Here is an 18439-nt window from a genome sequence, read left to right as displayed (position 1 = left end):
AAAACAAAACACAGAAAGCACACAGAAATTATTCAACTTACCATTTACCTACTCAATATTTGAAAAATTGATAATGCAAAGCCATATGAACATTTTTGTTTTCATTAAAAATCACAGGATAACGTTACGCTAAAATTTAAAATGGTGAGCTATCACTGAATGAAAATTGAAGGTATCTGGTCTGTAAATAACCTCGTTTAAACGTAAAAGGGTTATATGTGTTTTAAAGCAGTTTTCCCCATACAGGATTCCTGCTCTTGAAAATGCAATTATTTTTTATTTACTGTAAAACGTTCTAGCCAGTTTTCTACATGATTTCCAAATCCTAGGTTGGTTGGTTTGCTGGTTGGCTGGTTGGCTAATTTGAAGCCATTTAATCCCCACAATTAAATCTTGTGGTTTGGATTTTTCCCACATACTCATTAGAATGATTTTTTTAAAAGAAGATTTCAGATATTTGCTAGCCCAGTTATATATAAGCACTCATTTTGTACCCATATTCAACAACAAAGAAAAATATATACTTAATACTATACCAATTATCTGTTACCAATTCTAGTTCTCTGTTAATTCAAGAGAAAACCAGCTACCTTAGGGATTAGCCAAAAAGCATGGTGAAAATCTCCCTAGGAACCCTAGAACACCTACAGAATTACTTTTAGACCGTGGTTGCTGAAAAGATCCAGACTAAAGCTACCAGTCGCTCCAATGGATCTCTGTATCCTCTGACATCCATTTGTTAGGTAGCACTCTATTTGTCAACATATTTTTGGTATGGAACATAGCCTCTTTCAAGACAAACCATCAAAGTAACTTTAAAAAATCAATATTCATCTCTATTTCCTTATAATGTTGATATTTCATCAGCATCTGTCATCCTGATCCTGAAAGAAAAGACAGGATCTCCAATCAAGACAATAAGAGCAGAATATAGAGAAGACTACTTACTGCCCTCAGTGATTCCACCACTAGGTGCACCATGCATGGTGATGTTTCCTCCCCAGTTAAAATTGTAAGGAGCACATACAAATACTACTCATTCTTCAAATCTTAATTTCTCTTTCTTACAAGATGTTCAATGTATTTTTTTCAGAACATTAGTGATCCCTTACACTATTTCTCCTTATGGAAAGAAAGTGCTCTGATTTAAAACATGAGGTCAGAGAGAACCTCGCAAAGTGCTAGTAAAAATATGTGTGAACATGGAATGACAGCTCATGGAATATGTGGTAGTAAAGATCACAAAATTTTCCATTGCTCTTAATGCTAGAGTACCCTAAGAATTTTTTATAAGATGAATTTTCAAAGGATATTTCATATAATTAACTATAAAATAAATCTTGCTGTGAAAAAAATTAGGATACTTCAAATACATCACCAGAGCTTGCACTCAGCATATTACACTATTACAAATATAAAAATACAACGCTGAAATCAATGACTATATGGAAAGGATTCTGAGAAGTATTCATATGCTTGGGCTTAAGTCTATTAATCTCTATGTGAAAATAAGGTGAAAAAATAAAACTTAAAAAGTTTTGAAAATCAGGGGGGTGAGGGAAGGTAGGAGACTATAAAGTGGGGCTAAATGATGATGGAAGGAGACTTGAGTTGGGTGGTAAACACACAATACAATATACAGATGATGAATTATAGAGTTGTATATGTGAACCCATATATTTTATTAACCAATATCATCCCAATAAATTCAATTTAAAAGAAAGAAAATCAGAATTAATTTATCCTTAAATAATCTCTCATATATTTTGTGTATGTCCATACGTATACATACATACACAATATGCACACACACACAACATAAAGATCATTATTAAAGCTATAAATTCAATAATATTTAATATGAGTTATGAATATTCCACACAAAATTGGTCAATGGCATATTAAAGACTTTTGCTTTTTGGTTTTTGTTTTATTAAAAAACCTTTGGTTTTTGTTTTATTAAAAAACAATTTTGGATTATATATATTAATGTGTGTGTATGTGAAATTGTCTTAAACTTACCCATTCTGCAGCTCATCTCAAATGTTTTTTTTAATCAGTGTGATATTTATATTTATCTAAGACAATGTGAATTAAGTGTTGTTACTGGACTCAGCTCCCACCCCCCCCACCCCCCATTTTAAGTTTTCCTTGAAGTAGCTCAGAAAGTAAAGAATAAGGATTTCTGTGGTATCTATACAGGGTTATTCCCTTTTAACCTGCATTAAGTTGAAAGGCCACATCATTTTTCAATATGGTCTTCTTCATTTTACTGTTGTTCCAGTGATGATGTATCCCTTTTCCCCCTCCCTAATTATTTTTTCAACCCAATAAAGAACTGCTGCATTATAAGGGGCTTTAATTGAACACAGGGGTCGCTGTTGAGTAGTGCAATGTATTTTCCCCCCATGGGCTGAGTATTTGCAGCTATACCTGCAAAGGAAAATGTTCAACTTGAGTTTATGTAATAGAAAACTGAACTCCAAAGTAACGAAGGGCATCAGGTAAACGTATCCAATACAATTTACAGACATAATTGAAAGCATTACAGACTAATCAGACATCTAAAAGAAAAGCATCCTCAAATGAAATGTCTACAGAATCATTAGTTGGCAGCCATTCTATTACAATCACACATAATGTCAGTGGTGCCTTGAGTCTGTGCCAGTGACAACAGCATAAATTTTGCATCTCATTTCAGTGGTCATAAAATTAATGATCAGTTTAAAAATACTTCTTTGTAAAAGTTATTGCACAAAGAAAAGACATGAATGTGTCCCTGTTATGTACTCACAAGGATAATTATGGGGTTGTTGCTCATTAATACTGTTTCTTGTTTCCCTAGAAAAGCATTTGATTTATCCCACAACTTTCAAAAGTTTAATTAATGATACAAAGTTAACAGTCTAAAAAACAATGATCCGAGACTTCCCTTCCCATATTCAGTGGCAACTAAGATTTCACAGCAAAACCAAGGCTTAATCATACCATAGCAATATATTTCTCGGAAAAACATTTTAAATGTATAATAGTTGTGTTCAAATCACTATTATGCCTTCTGTTTTATCCAGCTCACCATCAATTAGCATTTCCCTAAATGCCTAGATATAAAGCCCAACAGTAGTAACTAAACAGTCATGATCTCTACCACCATTGAGGTTGATTTAACTAATGTACGGCTTATTTTGTCAAAAACAGTCTTATTTTTAACACAATCAGGTAAACCTTAAACTAGATAATATACCTAAAACTTACAAAGCATGAAAGATAAATGTGGGGGCAGCGGAGAATTACTTGAGTGAAAACAAATTAATTTCTAATTCTCTACTCAGTTCATTTGTCCAAACTAATTTCAGAAGTAATAAAATACAGCTAAATAGACCGAACTACACATTTAACTTGTCATTTCTTAAGGGAATCTATAGTTTAATTCTAAAATCTTGGAAAGATTTAGGTCACCACAAATAAGAAGATTCTCTTCATAACTCTTCTATCATAGGAGCGCTAATTTATAATGTGCAAATGTGAGGCAGAGTTTTCGAATAAGAATAGCATTTCTCAAGCACTGCCTCTGCCATATACTTCTACTACAGGTCCGCAACCTCAAATATGCTTAACACATTTGTACGGAGCCGGAGATGCAGGCGTGGGGGAGGGCTGCAAGTCATCTGCTCAGATTTCACTGGGGAGCTAACTTTCAACAGAAGTCAGGAAAGGGAAAAGAAAAGAAATGAAATGTCACCCAAACTTCTGACTTTTCTGCTGTTCTTAAGGATCCCATCAGAACAAACTAAAATGGGTCCCTTCCTCCCTACCAATCCTGCTATTTTAAAAAGCAGTTTAGTCCATTAATGAACTTAATACCAATGAGGTCAATGAAAATTGCTTTCTAAGTAAATCTAGACATATTTAACAATATCAATGGACAAAATTAATTTTTTTAATTAGAGGGAAATATTTTAAAGGAGAATAGCTAAGGGAACTGAAAACAATAGATTCATGTCTTCTAAAGCTCTAATAACTTACAAATATGAGAAATCTTCTCTTGAAGTATTTCTCATGTGAATATGCACGCCCTTCTTTTAATAATTTATAATTTCCTCAAAAACTATTTGAAAACTGAATTATATATCAAGATTTACTTAAATCCTCTTGATGAATGAAGTGGAATCTGAGAATATAATATTTACTGAACACCTGCTATGTGTCATGCATAGGTATCTTCACATTACCTTAATCATTCTATACAGAAAATAATTACACCTAAGTCATCACGGGAGTAGAACAAGACTAATATAAGGGCAAGATACAACTATAAGTAAAGTTTTTTTTATCACGTACCTAATATATATTAGAAAATTATACTTTATACTCAGTCAATAACAGTCTTTACTCAGTTATTTCAAGTTACATTTAAGAGACCTATGACCTTGTTATGTGACACAGAACAAATTCTAAAATAATCATAATTCTAGTCTACAATAATTCTAAAATGAACATATTCCTAGTACATAAAGCGTATATTCAGATATACTTTATACTACTGGGCTATATGGCAACTAAGAATAGGAAACCAGGGTTAGCCCATAAATCTGTAATGTACAATATTTGAAGGACACAAGAAGGAACTCTATTCTAGGTAGAAGAGGCAATATTTCAAGTGAGTAACAGGGACTAGACTAAGCAAGATGTGTCCTCATTGCTTAGATTCAAATCTTTCTCATTTACAAGCAAAATTAAGGAATTTAGAAAACCAACTGATCATTTATTCTCAAGTCACAATTTGTCAGACCTCCTCAATGGAGAATCTAGACTTCAGGATATGAAGAGATAAAAATGAGGACCTTAAGAAAGTAAAGAAATGAAAAGGGAAGTGTTAAGACCACAGCTTGCTATGGAAATGGATATAAACAGCAAGTAAAAACAACTTAATGGACAAGTTTCTTATAATACAAACTATTCTCATCCAAAAAATTAGAATTAAAAACAAATTTTACTCTGAGATCTATGTAGCTTAATGTATCAATTCAAATGGTTTTAAGAACTGAAATACTGCAAACGGTCAATTCTGTACTGTTCGGTCTCACGATGGGGGGGGGGGGTAGCATCTACAGTGTAGGGAGGAGATGCGAGGGGAAGTCAGGAAGGGCATTAAACCGTTGTATACCTTGGAGAAACGAAGAGCTCACTTAATAGAAATGAATAAACCTGGATTAATTCATTCTACTTCAGAGCTCACTACCTGGTCCTTTTTCCTCCCAATAATGATATTAACATGGTAATTAACTGTCATTTGAAAAAACAATAAAGTATGTGAAACAAACAGAAGTCCAAAGGTAACCAGGAGGAAAACAGCCCCTGTTCACTTCATTGTGACCCCATATTGACCTGAGAGAAGAGAGAGAGGGAAAGAGAAAGAACAGGAAAACAGCTGAAAGGAATCTGCCCAGGTCACCTTGGATGAAGACAATCCAAAACCCCAAGGGGAATATGTAAGAGAAAAAAGAAAAGCAGCACTTTCAAAACATGCATGGATGCATGAATTAATTCAATGTAGAATCTGATCATCAATAAATCCCTATTTAATTTAAGAAAGTATTGTGAATAATTACTTTGCAACTATTAAATGTGTACTTCAGTTTACCGTCCTAACAAACTACAGGAATGGTCCTGTTAGAACAAAGCTGAATGTACTTTGAGGTGAGATGGCATAGAATTGCTCAGCTTCTCATATTTCTCCAAGGTATACATCTACTTTATCCGCAGGCTCACTTCTGAACAGGCACTCCTGGTGATTAGTTAACTCAGTACAGCAGTATTGAACTACAAATGACTTATTCAGAGGGAAATGATTATGGGGAATCTCTGAATTCTGTGTTATTTGAACTCTTAGTCTAGGCTCATTTTTCAGTTCCTATCGAAAACTATATAAACTTCCATTCTCTTTAGAGAAAAAGAATGTATCTCAGTAATGTAATTTTAATATCCACACACCTGAACAAGTCCTAAACCAGAATACCGAAGGGAAAGTTCCTACCCTATTACTGAGTAATATGCAACCAGACAATGATTTCATATTATCATGCTTTCTTAGCTTCAAATTTTCTAAATGTGTAAGTCACAATGAGAGAGTGACAAATAATCCCTAGTACAAAATGTGCTTTTAAGAAGGCAAAATCTAATATTCCTCTATAATCAGTACACTGTATAAAAGTTATCATAATTACAATGTATAAAGTTATTATTTCTACATTCGACTAAGCAAAATGAAGCCTAATTAAACCCATAGTTTAGGGTTTGTTGTAGACTATCAAAAAGTGGGTATTTGTGGGAAGGAGGAGTGTCCCTGCTCTTCTCTTTAACAGTGTTAAAAAATTAAAATGGAAAAAAAATCTCATTCCCTCCAATCACAACAATCTTAATGATTTAACGTGAAAAGTACTGTGGTTTCCTTTTAACTGTTTGATTTTGGGCTTGTCTGGCTAAGTACTTGGTTTATTGAAACTGTCACTACTCTCTCACTTATCAGTTGGCAGAGATATGAATTACTCTGTGGTATCTGCTAACCCCAGTTAGAAGATGTCATACTGTTTTCGCCCAAACACAGATCCTAGCTCTGCATAGGTTAACTGACCTCATGTTGTGACCCTCATACCAGCGTTCACAGGACTCAGGTCATGACCTATGAATTAGCATCATGCAAGTATGGGCCTTACTGAATTAAAGATGTGAAAAAGTAGGGACTTCCTTCGCCTCTCCTGACTTGGTTTTTAGTGGGCTAAGCAGCTGTTTCTCAAATCTAAAGGAAGACCATCAGGTTACCAGCACTCTGACATATTTCAAAAAAAACAAAAAAATGAAATTCTTCTTTGAAAATTTCTATGGCATACATTTATTCATATCAAAAGGATAATAAAAACCAGCATTTGAAAAATATTTTACTTATGTTCTTGACAAAAATTGATCCTGTTTTTAAAACAATTATCCTTAAAACATTATCTATAATTACCCAGCCCTGGGGCCTCTGCTCCCATCACTACTATGAAATCATCTCTGCAGTGTTACATGGTGTTGGGTTGGTATCTCATCTCTGCTTCACATAATTATTCTATGAACAACTGCAAACACAGGCCTTTCTTAACCAGTTTCTGTCACAATGGACTCTAAGACACATAAAACCTAAGAATGTGAACTAACGGATTTCTTCATCAGATTTGTGCAGAGTAGATTCTGGATATACTTTTTAATTTTTTTCTCAGCAGGGGGAGCTAGCACTCTCATCTTGAAAGTCTAAGTATACAGTCGGATATTTAAATTTTGATTCCAACTATCACATTTCAGTATGTGTCAGATCATCCACAAAGAAAAATAATGTCAAGTTTGACAAACTTGAAAATTTACCTTTGTCTTTAAATTCCTGAAGATAGCTGCAAAATAAAACAAGAGCATTATATTTTAAAATGAGGACTGACAAATCAAAACAAGATCTAATAAGTGACAATAATTCAAAGCTATTTTAAAATGTATATTATAAACATATATTTGGAGGGGAAAAAACTGCCTCTTATCCTGAAATGACAATTCCAAAAGATTTATGGATTTATAATAAAAGTATTTTTAAAAACCTAAGTTACAGTAGTAAAATCAGAACATACCTTTGATACCTGCAACTTATATTAATTCATTTCAGTATTGGTGGTTATTTTCCATATTTATGTTAAAATTCTCAACCTAACTATTTCTTATCATTTAAAACAAATATATCCTCTCCTAAGCAAAGTAAACAGTTGAATTTTGCTAGAATGTTTACAAAAATACATATTCACAAACCTTCACAAAAAAGGGTATTATGATAAGGAGATCTGTTTTTAAAAGCTATTATAGTGAAAATATATATTGTCCTTTATAAATACTTAACAGCAACTAAGTAACATTAAAATTTTAATTCAATGACAATAAATTCTTTATTAAAACGTTAATTACAAAGTTGCTTCTAAGTAAAAAGTTAATAATAAAAGGCAAGTAAGTGACTTACGTAGACTTTACATCTTTTATCTTCTTAATAAGAGATTCTCTCTTTTCCTTTGCTTTCTTGGATAAATTTTCCCCTTTCAGTATGTCTGTTACAAATGCTTCAACATCTAAACATAAAATATAAGAAACAGGATACAAATTGTAAGAAAGAATCATTTTTTGTGAAGACAAATAGGACAATGATTGTTTCTATCCATAAGTGTTAATATCTGTACAATCTGATATAGTTATTTATCAATCCAAAGCATTACAGTTGAAGTATGTTTCAAATAGTAAGTTGGACAAATTTGTTCACCACTTAGCTAATAAAATTTGTATGCTCTACTTATGCTTAGCACAGCAAATGCTGTTTGGATGTTTGGCATCATTAAACCAGGAAGAAGCACACAAGTTTTAATAAACTACAGTGTCCATAAGACAAATTCCTACAAAAGCAAGCACAGAGCTTTTATCCATGTGTTACTACCATTTAATAGTATTTTGTGAGTTCCTGTATGACTAGGTCATTCAAAATATTACGCCAGTATAAGCTAATGTCTCTGGCAAGGCCTGTTTTTCCCATTGTAATCTATTTTCAGGTGTTCAATGCTTTAAAAAGAAAAAATAAATCTCCTTTTCTAGCCAAGATTCCCCAAATCAAACCTCCTCCTTCCTACCTGCCCCACCCACTCTGGCCAGCCACCCTCAAATAAAAAAGATAATCAATTGTGTGGTTTTGTGTGTTCTAGCTTCTTGCCTTGGTATTACTATCTGAAAACATTTCTTTAAATAAAGGAATAAGTAGCAACAATACATTCATCCACTATTTAAAAATATAGTAACCTAGAGATAAAATTTCTATGGCCTCATATAACATTTCCATATATCCTCTTTTTAAAAAATTAATAAACTTCTAAATTATTCTGCTATCTAGTTCTCTCTAGTATAAAATTCCAACAAATCCTCACCGGTATGATTTTATAATAGCTCCATTCTTATTGTTCATGAAATATTGTACAACTTTAAATTAACTTTATATACAGAATTTTAAATCCCATTTTGAGATCTCTAATACAGAGGATACCATAAAAATTTTTCAAGTAGGTATGGCTGTAAACCATCCATATTTCATAGCGAAGAAAAGTATGTATGTTTTACTTTCTCTTTACTTAACTACTTTGTCTCCTAACTCACACTGATAAAAAGGTAGTATCAAGACATACAATAATGTTACATGTATTACCTCAAAGCAGTACAATAGTCTTTCAACTGTACTTCTAATTAACAATTTAAGACCTAGTGTTTGAGATAGAATGTAATCGGTTTTAAATTCTTGATTACAAAAGTATCTTGAGACCATGAGCAACGTTGATAAGCTGTTGTTCTCTACATTCGCAATAAATGTGTAACGGTAATTTTTCCCTAAATCAACATGACAAGTGAAAGAATGAAAATTTAATCTCGATATACTTTTTAAAAAATACTAGTCGCTTTCTGATATTCATGTGTAAAGCAAGTCTCTAAACAAACTGAAAGCAAAGTGTCACAGCCTCACTTTGTTGGAGCTGCCCATGTTTTTGAAGAGGACACAGAGGCATGACCCGGCACCAGTGCAAATCAGACCCAGACGTCCACGGGGAGTTCAAAATAATAAAACACTATTTTTAAAAAGTGCTCTCCTCCACACGCTTTACATTTTGCACCCACAGGAGCGCACAAACTTTGGACCTTCAAGCATCAGCTGACATGGAGAAGCCCATTGGCTGCTCTGAGGTGGTCACAATAAATCTGCCGAGAAAGTGGAGTCAGGGAAGGGGCAGCATCTCCACCGCTTCTTCCTTCCAGCCCGACTCGGCCCTTGCGAGAATCCCGGGCACAATGGCCGGGGAAGAGTCTGCTTCATGTTGCTTCCCCCTCCGTGTGAGTCTTTAATTCCCTCATCCCCGAGTATTTAATTGCCTGCTTTACATTTTCATTATGCAATCCAAGTTTAAACAAACGGGATCTATTTTCCGTCTCCGGAAGCAATAACAGAACGAATTACAGCCCAGGAATTATTTCTGTAAGAGGTCATTTCAGCTCCATAAAAACCAGAAAACATCAAAAGCTGCGATGCTCTACATAGTGTTTCCTAATATTCTCCAAAAATGGTTTTAAAATCCGGATCCCTGCTGGTATTTTATGAGGAAGGACTTGTGAGAGTGAGGCTGCGGAACCGGCTATGTTGTTGTTGTTGTTGGTTTGTTTTCCGGGTGGGGGAGGTTCGGAGGTTGGGCAAGGGAAAAAGATCTATATTTTTAGAGTAGTCTCCATGTATTTATTCCTAAACTTACGGCAACTAAAATGATTTAATAAACATTAATTTAAAAAATTACTTCTCAAAGGAGACCAGGAAGATGTAGAAATTGCTTTGCTGTTTTTCTTCTTCTTTTTTTAAACAAATAAGAGCTTCAAAGTGGAAGCGATGGCTGCAATAATCTTAGTTTGTTGGTGCCCACTGACTCGGCCAGGCTTTTAAGTTTCTGAAATCTGGGTGTTTTTCTGAAAACCCACACTGTGCCCACTTAGTTTCGAATCCAACGAAACCAGCCCCTCCGGGCACAGGAGACGCTCCGGCCGCGCGGGGGCTGCGCCGGGTCCCAGGCAGAGAGGCGGGCGACCGGGCGCTGGGAAGCCCCTGGGCTGCCCCGGGAGGAGGTGGGCTCTGGGTCCGAGGCTGTGGACGCGGAGTGTTGAACCCCGGGGTCCCCGCCATGGGAGCGGTGAGAAGGGAGCGCTGGGTTTGCGGGCAGCACCGTCGCCAGGCGAACGGGACTGGATCTGCGGCGGCTTTGTGGCTCGGGGCCGGGGGAATATTTCAAAAGCGAGCAGAAGTCCTGGGCGAACCCAGCGCTCCGCTGGCTGGCTGGTGGGGAATGCGATCTGAAGCTTTTTCTTGGGCTCTGAATAGCCCTGCACGCGGTGACAGTGACGCAGGGAGCCAGCAGCCCCTCCACCTTCCTTCAGGGGTCGTGTCCCCGGTTAACAGGCGGGTCGCAGACGCCAGGCCGCCTGGAGGTCGGGGAACAGCCATCATTCGATGGCCAGGAAAGGTCAGCCTGCCTCCTGGCTTGCCTGTGGGCCTGGGGAGCTAGCCTTCCTCCTCCTCGGAAGGAGGCCTCCCCTCACGGGCGCACTCGCCACGGGGGAGGAGACACTCGGTTCTCAGAGGCCCCCAGAGCACCAGGTCTTACCCCCGCCCCCCGGGCCCGCGGCCCGGTCCACTGCAGATCAGCGCCCCCGGGCAGCCCCAGAATGAGCCCCATCTCCATCAGTCTTGCCCTCAAGTCATCACCGAGGGAAAAGTTATCCCAGGGACTGGACTGTAAATGTGCTGCTTTTTGCTCCGGTTCCTCCTCCATGCTGTCAAGAATAAACATCTCCCAGTAAGACTGTAAAGATCTGGGGGAGAGGGCCCCCATAAGATCAGGTTTACAATCGCTCTGTAGATAAATGTGAAGGTCTGAAAACAAAATTAAAAGATGACATCACATATTGGCTCAGCAACCTTCCAGCAGTTTAACTTGAGAAACCTTTCAACAAGCCATCTCTACCCCCACGAGGCCAACACTTAGCACACACCAGATCACCAAATGGTACTCCAACTGTCCTCTTTTCTTTTTCTGTACATATGTACCCCCCTCCCTTAGAAAAAATGCCACCTGAGTGGCTAGGGCAGGTACCTAACACACACACACACATAAAGGCTAACTGCTTTCTACCAACTTCTATACATAATGAAAAGGTGAGACCACATGAGGTTAGAACAGTCTTTAAATTCTTGCAAACAATAAAATCAACTGTGGCCTTCCTGATGCTGACTCCATAGCACAGGTTCCCACTCTGGAAGAAAGCGGTTGTTTGACCACTTGCCTTTACCATCCTCCACCAGCAAACAACTCAGAATATGACTTCCAGGCTGGAGGTCGTAAACAAGTCACAAGGGTAGCACCTGGTGTCCTCAGCTGTCCCCCAACCACCCAATACCTCCCTGAGTGGACACACACACACACACACACACACACACACAGCATGGTCTCAATTGTATAGAAGAGGGAGGCAAGAACTAAACTGAATCAACTACCATTTGCTCAGCACCAGATCAATAAGTGTAAAACCAACCACACTCCACCCCAAATGGCTTTACTACTTAATTCCACGTCTTCCTCTACTTTATGAACAGGGCCAGGTTTCCGTTTGTATTCACTGAGGTGTTATCACCAAACTTAATGTGGTAAGGATCCCAGCCAAACTTTAAGCTGGCATTGGAACAAAAAGACATGCTTTGCTTCTCTGTTAAAAGGAGATATGGCTGGCCACACACACCTAAGGGTGAAAACATAAAAATTAAACTGGGCACATGTACATCATGGAGCCAAATGCCCACAGTTGGAAAATGGTTAATTGAAAAGTTATTGATTGCCTTAATCAATGTCTTTCTCTTGATTGCCTCGCACTTTTACAGGTGATGGTTGCACTGTGGACTTTTCTAACATGGAAGAAGAGGCATGAACAAGCACAGGAGCTCTTATAGAAGACATACCTGAGTCTTATATCCTATCATCTGATAAAACTTTCAAAATTGGTTTTGAAGGCTAAATAATTCATTTTGATAGAAAACTAGGCTGTTGAAGGACAGAGATGAGCATCTTTCACATCTAAAAGATGATTCTTGATAAACAGCACCTTATAATAATCAAAATCTTTTTACCACGCATTTTTTTCAAAGAAGCCACAGTGAATAACACATTAGTCTGAGATTTACACTATATTCACTGTTAGGCAGCATCTATTATAGTGTGTTCAGTATGTGATTGAAAAAGAAATGTAAACTCAGTGGAATGAAAAAAATAGACTTGGCTTTAATTGAAAAAGACAAACTAAGTGAATAATGAGTATATAAAAACTAGCCTATGCCACTTTTATCACCCATATATGACACTTAATCTTAAATTTATGAGAGACAACTGAACTGTTTCAAATCACCAGAGGCTTCTCCTACTCTGTTGTTTCTATCTTCTTTCTAGTAAGACGTTAGTGCTGATAATGTAGAGATAAACTCATTTGGAAAATTTTTATACACTGCTCCTTTTTTAGTATATTTAGAATCCCTACTTTTTAAACAGAAAACCGGTGATCATTTGGATTGAGTAACTATAAAAAAAACTGTGTGTGCTATCAAGAGCCTTATTTAGTAATCTGAAATGAGAATACTTCCCATGGAGAGCCTGTGGAAAACAAGCCAACCCCAAAGATCCCCTCCCAGGGAAAAGTAGGACATCGTATGCTTATGATAGGTAAATAATTTTCACATTTTAAGTCATCTGTTAATCTGACTCATAGAAGAAACTGAGAGTTTCTGGCCCCTTGGCTTACACACACATTTTCTTATTTCTGGAAGAGAATATCTTAAGAGTTGTCATAGACTGATTTCATTTTGAGATAAAATGTTCTCATGTCAACTTTATGCTCATGAGTTATCTCTGCCAAAATGGGACTGGCTTGCTCTTGCTCTGAAGAAAAATCCAGGTGCTAAAGAAATAGGTGACTATTGGTGACTCAGTAGGTGGCACTCTTCCCTTTACATACTCAGCCAATGCCCCGGAAGAAAGTTATGGGACACTAGATACACCATAAATAATTCTCATAGGAAAAATAAAACCAAAATGTTGACCAAATTATAAATGGAACTTTGGAAAGGTGGAAATCAAACCATACTATTCTCAGCAGTAAAAAATAAATAAAATAAAAATCTGCCTCCATTTCAGTTAAATTGCATTCTTTACCTAATGCCCCCAAAGGGATTATCGATTATAATTTGTGAAAATTAAAAAAAAATGTTTTAGAGATCCCCAATAGGGGGAAATGCAGTATTTCAATGCAAGACTGCCAGGTGAGCAAAATCTCAAGGTCACTTTACAGGAACCACATAGCCACTTTGTGTATTGTTTGTTTGGTCTGGTTTTGATTTTTCAGAGCATTGATATCCACTATATTCTTCTTTTAATGTTGGTCTCATTTTCTAATTTAATAAAAAGACACCAGCATCTTCTTACAGTTTTCCTTTTTCAATGTGTTGTCCTCAAGCACATGAATGAGAATATCTGACTGCAAAATACTAACACTCCAGTATTCAAAGGGTGAGTAAACATATGGAGGAGGTTGGGGGGCCAGTGGTTCCAGTTCCTCTCACTTTCCTGGCTGCCTGGAGGAACAACTCACATAAATCAAGATTATTCTTGCTGTTAGTCCTAGTCAAAATATTTGGATGTAGGAGAAGATTAAATGGACAAGATTTGGGGTTATCCTTTGATTCTAATTATCCAGGCTAAACCTGTTCTTCCACTGTTGTGAAAAAAAATTACACACAATGCAATATACAGATCATGTGTCATAGAAATGTACACTTGAAACCTATATAATGTTATTAACCAATGTCACCCCAATAAATTTAATTTTTAAAACTGTAACGTAATTTTAAAAGGAAAAATGTTAACGATTGCCTGTATATGGCAGTTCAAAATTTGCTTTTAACAACAGAAATCTGTAAACACTTTTCCATTCATAAAACAATGAAGAGCTCAAACACTTTTATAAAAAAGTACAGGCTTTCAAGATTTAAATACTGATTCCGTAGAAATATAAATAAGTAACAAATTATACAGCCACTTTTCCCAGAGTACCATTAAATGCCAGTTAAGAATGATAGCCTCTATGGGTTTTTGCATTTCTATAGAATGTTTTTGTTGTTTTAAGTGGGAAGGAACGAGAAGGGGGTTAGGAGGAGAGCCTAAAAGTTTTATAATCAGAAAGAAAAATAACAAGAAAGAAAATAATAAATGGTAAGACTACATTTGAGCCCCTACCTCTATCAAGCAGTTGAAATGTCAAACATTTAAAACACATGACATATCATGACTTGAATAAGACACATGGAATACAAAGGAAAATGTCCATTCTTATCTTGAAAGGCATTATCTTTTGACTTTATATTCTTTTTTCTGAGGGCAAGGGATTTAAAACGCCTGAAAAGTTCAGGTGATTTTCTTCTCTACCTTGGAATTCTAGCACAATGCCATGCACCCCAAGAGCTCTCGATTGTTAACCACAACCCCCAATACCTCTGTTCTTAGTTTCAAAGAAAGAACTAGGTAAGCCAGTAATATCTATAAATTTCAAGCCAATACCAATTCTTCTATAGTTTTAGTAATTTTTCTATTTAATAATACAAGTCATCATGTATAATTCCAAAAGATTTGTTTTGGATGAAAAACGTGGGGGAAAAAAAACTGAGATCATTTATTCTTGAAAACTTACTTCCCTACCTCAAAAAAGATTGTAATTACAGTCAAATATAAAATGTTAGCTTTCTTTGAATAAGTTAAAAAAGAAAACTAAAAAAACACTGGTTCACTTATTTCTTTAAGATACATTGTTTTCTCAGAGCCATACACCTTGAAAATGTCTTCTGAAAATAAAGTGTAAGGCAAATTTATCATCTCCAAAATTGTAATGTTTTAACATTTCGTGTGTTTTAATATGTAATTTGCTTCAATAACATGAAATATTGAAAATGTCAATAAGATAACTTTTCAAATGCTGATTTCAGACATGATGCAAGTATATTACCTGACTAAAGAAAGAGATGGCTAAAGTTACAGAAAGTTAGCATTGGTAGATAATTTAAATATTATGTAATTCTAAGCTTTCAGTTAAATTACTCAAATAAGGGCCACATGAAACACTTTTAATATATGGGCATCAGAGAATAAAGGGTCTCATAAAGTACATATCATGCAAATGTATGATTATAGATCAAAAGAGCAAACTGTCTACTGTGGGGGGCTGTCAAGCTTTAAAAGCAGGCACCCAAAGGTCTGTACTTTATTTCTTAAATTAAAAATCCATATCTTCATGAAAGAGAAGGGAAATTCAGTTCTAGACCTGGAACATCCTGAAAATGGTAACATCTATTTTTGGAGTAATGATAAATACTACTCTGATCTGATTATTAAAATAATACTCTAAATAATAATACTCTGAGCAATTCCAGCATTATAATCACAAAAAATGTTAACTGTAGTAAAACAAAATAGTACTCATGTGAAACTCTAATATAATGGAATAAAAGCTGTCTTTTCAGTTCTTTCAATATTTCCCTTAGTGGTACCCATTACTGACAACAAGCAATTCTTAGAGTAGAATACTAGCCCACCACAAATGCGTTCATCACACTGTAATCATGTTCACACAAACTAAGTCTGCATTCATACATATTGATTTTATTTTCCCTGTCATATTCATGATGCTAACCTCTAAAACAATATAGCAGAGTATTAGATTTGGTTTCACACTATAACTGTAACTTACTATTTGAAATGTCACATTTTAGATATTGCTTTTTACAAGTTAAAATAACCAGCTTGTAATATAGGCATCTAAGAGAAACTCATTAAATACAGAATATTCATGACCAATATTGAAAGATAAATACTTAAGAGACAACTAAAGTAAAACTATCAAAATTCAGTTTCCAGAATTCTCATGCATGAATGACAAAGTGAGTAATGGTAAGAATTCCAGAGCATTAAGAAAGGTAACATTTGTGTTATCCTAATATATTTTCTACCTGATGCAGAAATATAAATTTTTCATTGGCCCTTAGCTACAATACACAGCTACATACCTAGCATATATATAGCCCTGAAGAACTGCATCTTTAACTCCTAAAGTAAGTTCCTATAAATGGTAAGGCTGAAAAGGGGAAGATGAGGGTGCAAAGATGAAGTACATTCATGTGACACAGGAAGTTGGACTTGAACACATCCTTCCCTTTCATTAGGTTACTCAAGCTGCAGACAAGTGGCCATTTGAGAATCAGGCCCTTTCTGAAAGTCTTCAACGAGTGGACTGAATGTTCAAGGAAACGCGGGAGTTTTAGAAATGACAAACCCTTTCATCCCATAACCCCTGACATCGGTAGCTCAGACATCACTTTGCTTCTTTACACCCTTCTCCTCCACTGGCCGAAGAACTACTTCCATTACTGATCCCTTGCCAGTTCACACACACACACACACACACACACACACACACGCACACACGATGCACACAGAAGAGTACATGCCATCCATGAGGGCTTCCCCATCATCCTAGCGCCCACATTCAGCACACGCTCACTCCCACTCTGACCCGTCCCACTGGCCAGGAGACACGGGACCGCGGGGAAGCGGGGTACGGAGTGAACGCTTCTGTCCCCATCGGCTCGCCGTCCCTGCGCCCCCGCCCCGCAGCGTTACCCGCCCCCTTCCCGCTCTTTACCTGCCAACAGGTTCCTAATCTCCTCGGGGAGGGGACAGGGAGAGGAGGTACTGCTGGGGTTGGGCATGTCGGGGAGCGCGGGGCGTGCGGGGGAAGGATCTGCTTGGGTTGCGGCTGCGACCTAGCCCTGGCTAGCAGTCCGGTGAGCACAGCGGGGCTACGGTTCCGGACACTGCCGGGCCGGGGATCCCAACAAGGAAGTCACTGAAGCCGGCCCTCGGCACTGGACTCTCGGCCCTGCCCCGCCCGCCGATGGGCGGCGCGGAGACCCGTGCCTTAAGTGCCCCACTGCGCATGCGTGTCCCTGGGTTTTCCTAACCTCCGGACAGAGCCTCCGGGCAGACACGCCCCCCTTACGTCAGCGAGCGGGAGGCGGGGCCGCTGGTGGGAAGGGAGCGCGGGGCTGTGTCACCTGACCTGCGCCTGAAGCTCTGGCCGCCATTTTTGTGACTGGTACCCCCAGACCCGCTGACCATTTCCTGGACATCTCGGAAAACACCGTATCCATGATGCATCCAAGTCTTCCGATTGAGAGACCTGGCCAACGATCTGCACCACCGAGGTTTGACACCTGGCCTGGTAACCCATAAGGAATTTTCCACCGCCCTGAGCTATTGTGGCCTTCTTTGTCCGATTGCGTGAAGGCAACAATGTTCCCGCTTCCGCCAGTCCTCCCGGAGAAGCCAGTCCGGAGAGCGATCTGATTGGCCCTTCGGTTATTTTCTGCCTAATTAGAATTCTTGGGTGATTTCCCCCACAAGAACGAAGAGTGGGGAGTTCTAGTCATTATCCTTTTGACTTCATACATAAGTAGATAGATAGATAGATAGATATAGATAGATACATACATACATACATACATATATACATGGATGGATGGATACCACTGTCCATCTATAAGCATCAAATTGCTAGTGATTAGAAGAGTAGAATTATAAAATATGTTCACTCCAACCTGATCCTTTAGTCAACAAACACTTATTGAGTGTCTTCTATCTAAATCTTCTCTCGGGTTTTCTCTAAAATCCCAAAAGACACGTTCTGATGCTTTGAGAGAGAGAGAGAG

The 18439-nt window shown here is 37.5% G+C and overlaps 1 protein-coding gene across 1 annotated transcript in view; it reads right to left on the bottom strand.

Moving 5' to 3' along the window:
- The window catches only part of SKAP2 (src kinase associated phosphoprotein 2), a 149950-nt gene extending 132347 nt beyond the window's left edge, over nucleotides 1-17603 (bottom strand). The window contains exons 1-3 of the mRNA XM_006088771.3: nucleotides 17374-17603; nucleotides 8036-8141; nucleotides 7402-7427 (exon numbers count right to left, since the gene is read on the bottom strand). Of these exons, the coding sequence (XP_006088833.1) occupies nucleotides 7402-7427; nucleotides 8036-8141; nucleotides 17374-17440 (199 nt within the window). The 5' untranslated portion in view covers nucleotides 17441-17603. The remainder of the gene's footprint in view (nucleotides 1-7401; nucleotides 7428-8035; nucleotides 8142-17373) is intronic.
- Nucleotides 17604-18439: the final 836 nt, after the last annotated feature.

This window comes from Myotis lucifugus, unplaced genomic scaffold (assembly GCF_000147115.1).
Source record: "Myotis lucifugus unplaced genomic scaffold, Myoluc2.0 scaffold_52, whole genome shotgun sequence".
Lineage (NCBI taxonomy): Eukaryota > Metazoa > Chordata > Mammalia > Chiroptera > Vespertilionidae > Myotis > Myotis lucifugus.
Note: the sequence above shows the minus strand (reverse complement) of the source record. Positions and strands in the feature narration are given on the sequence as shown.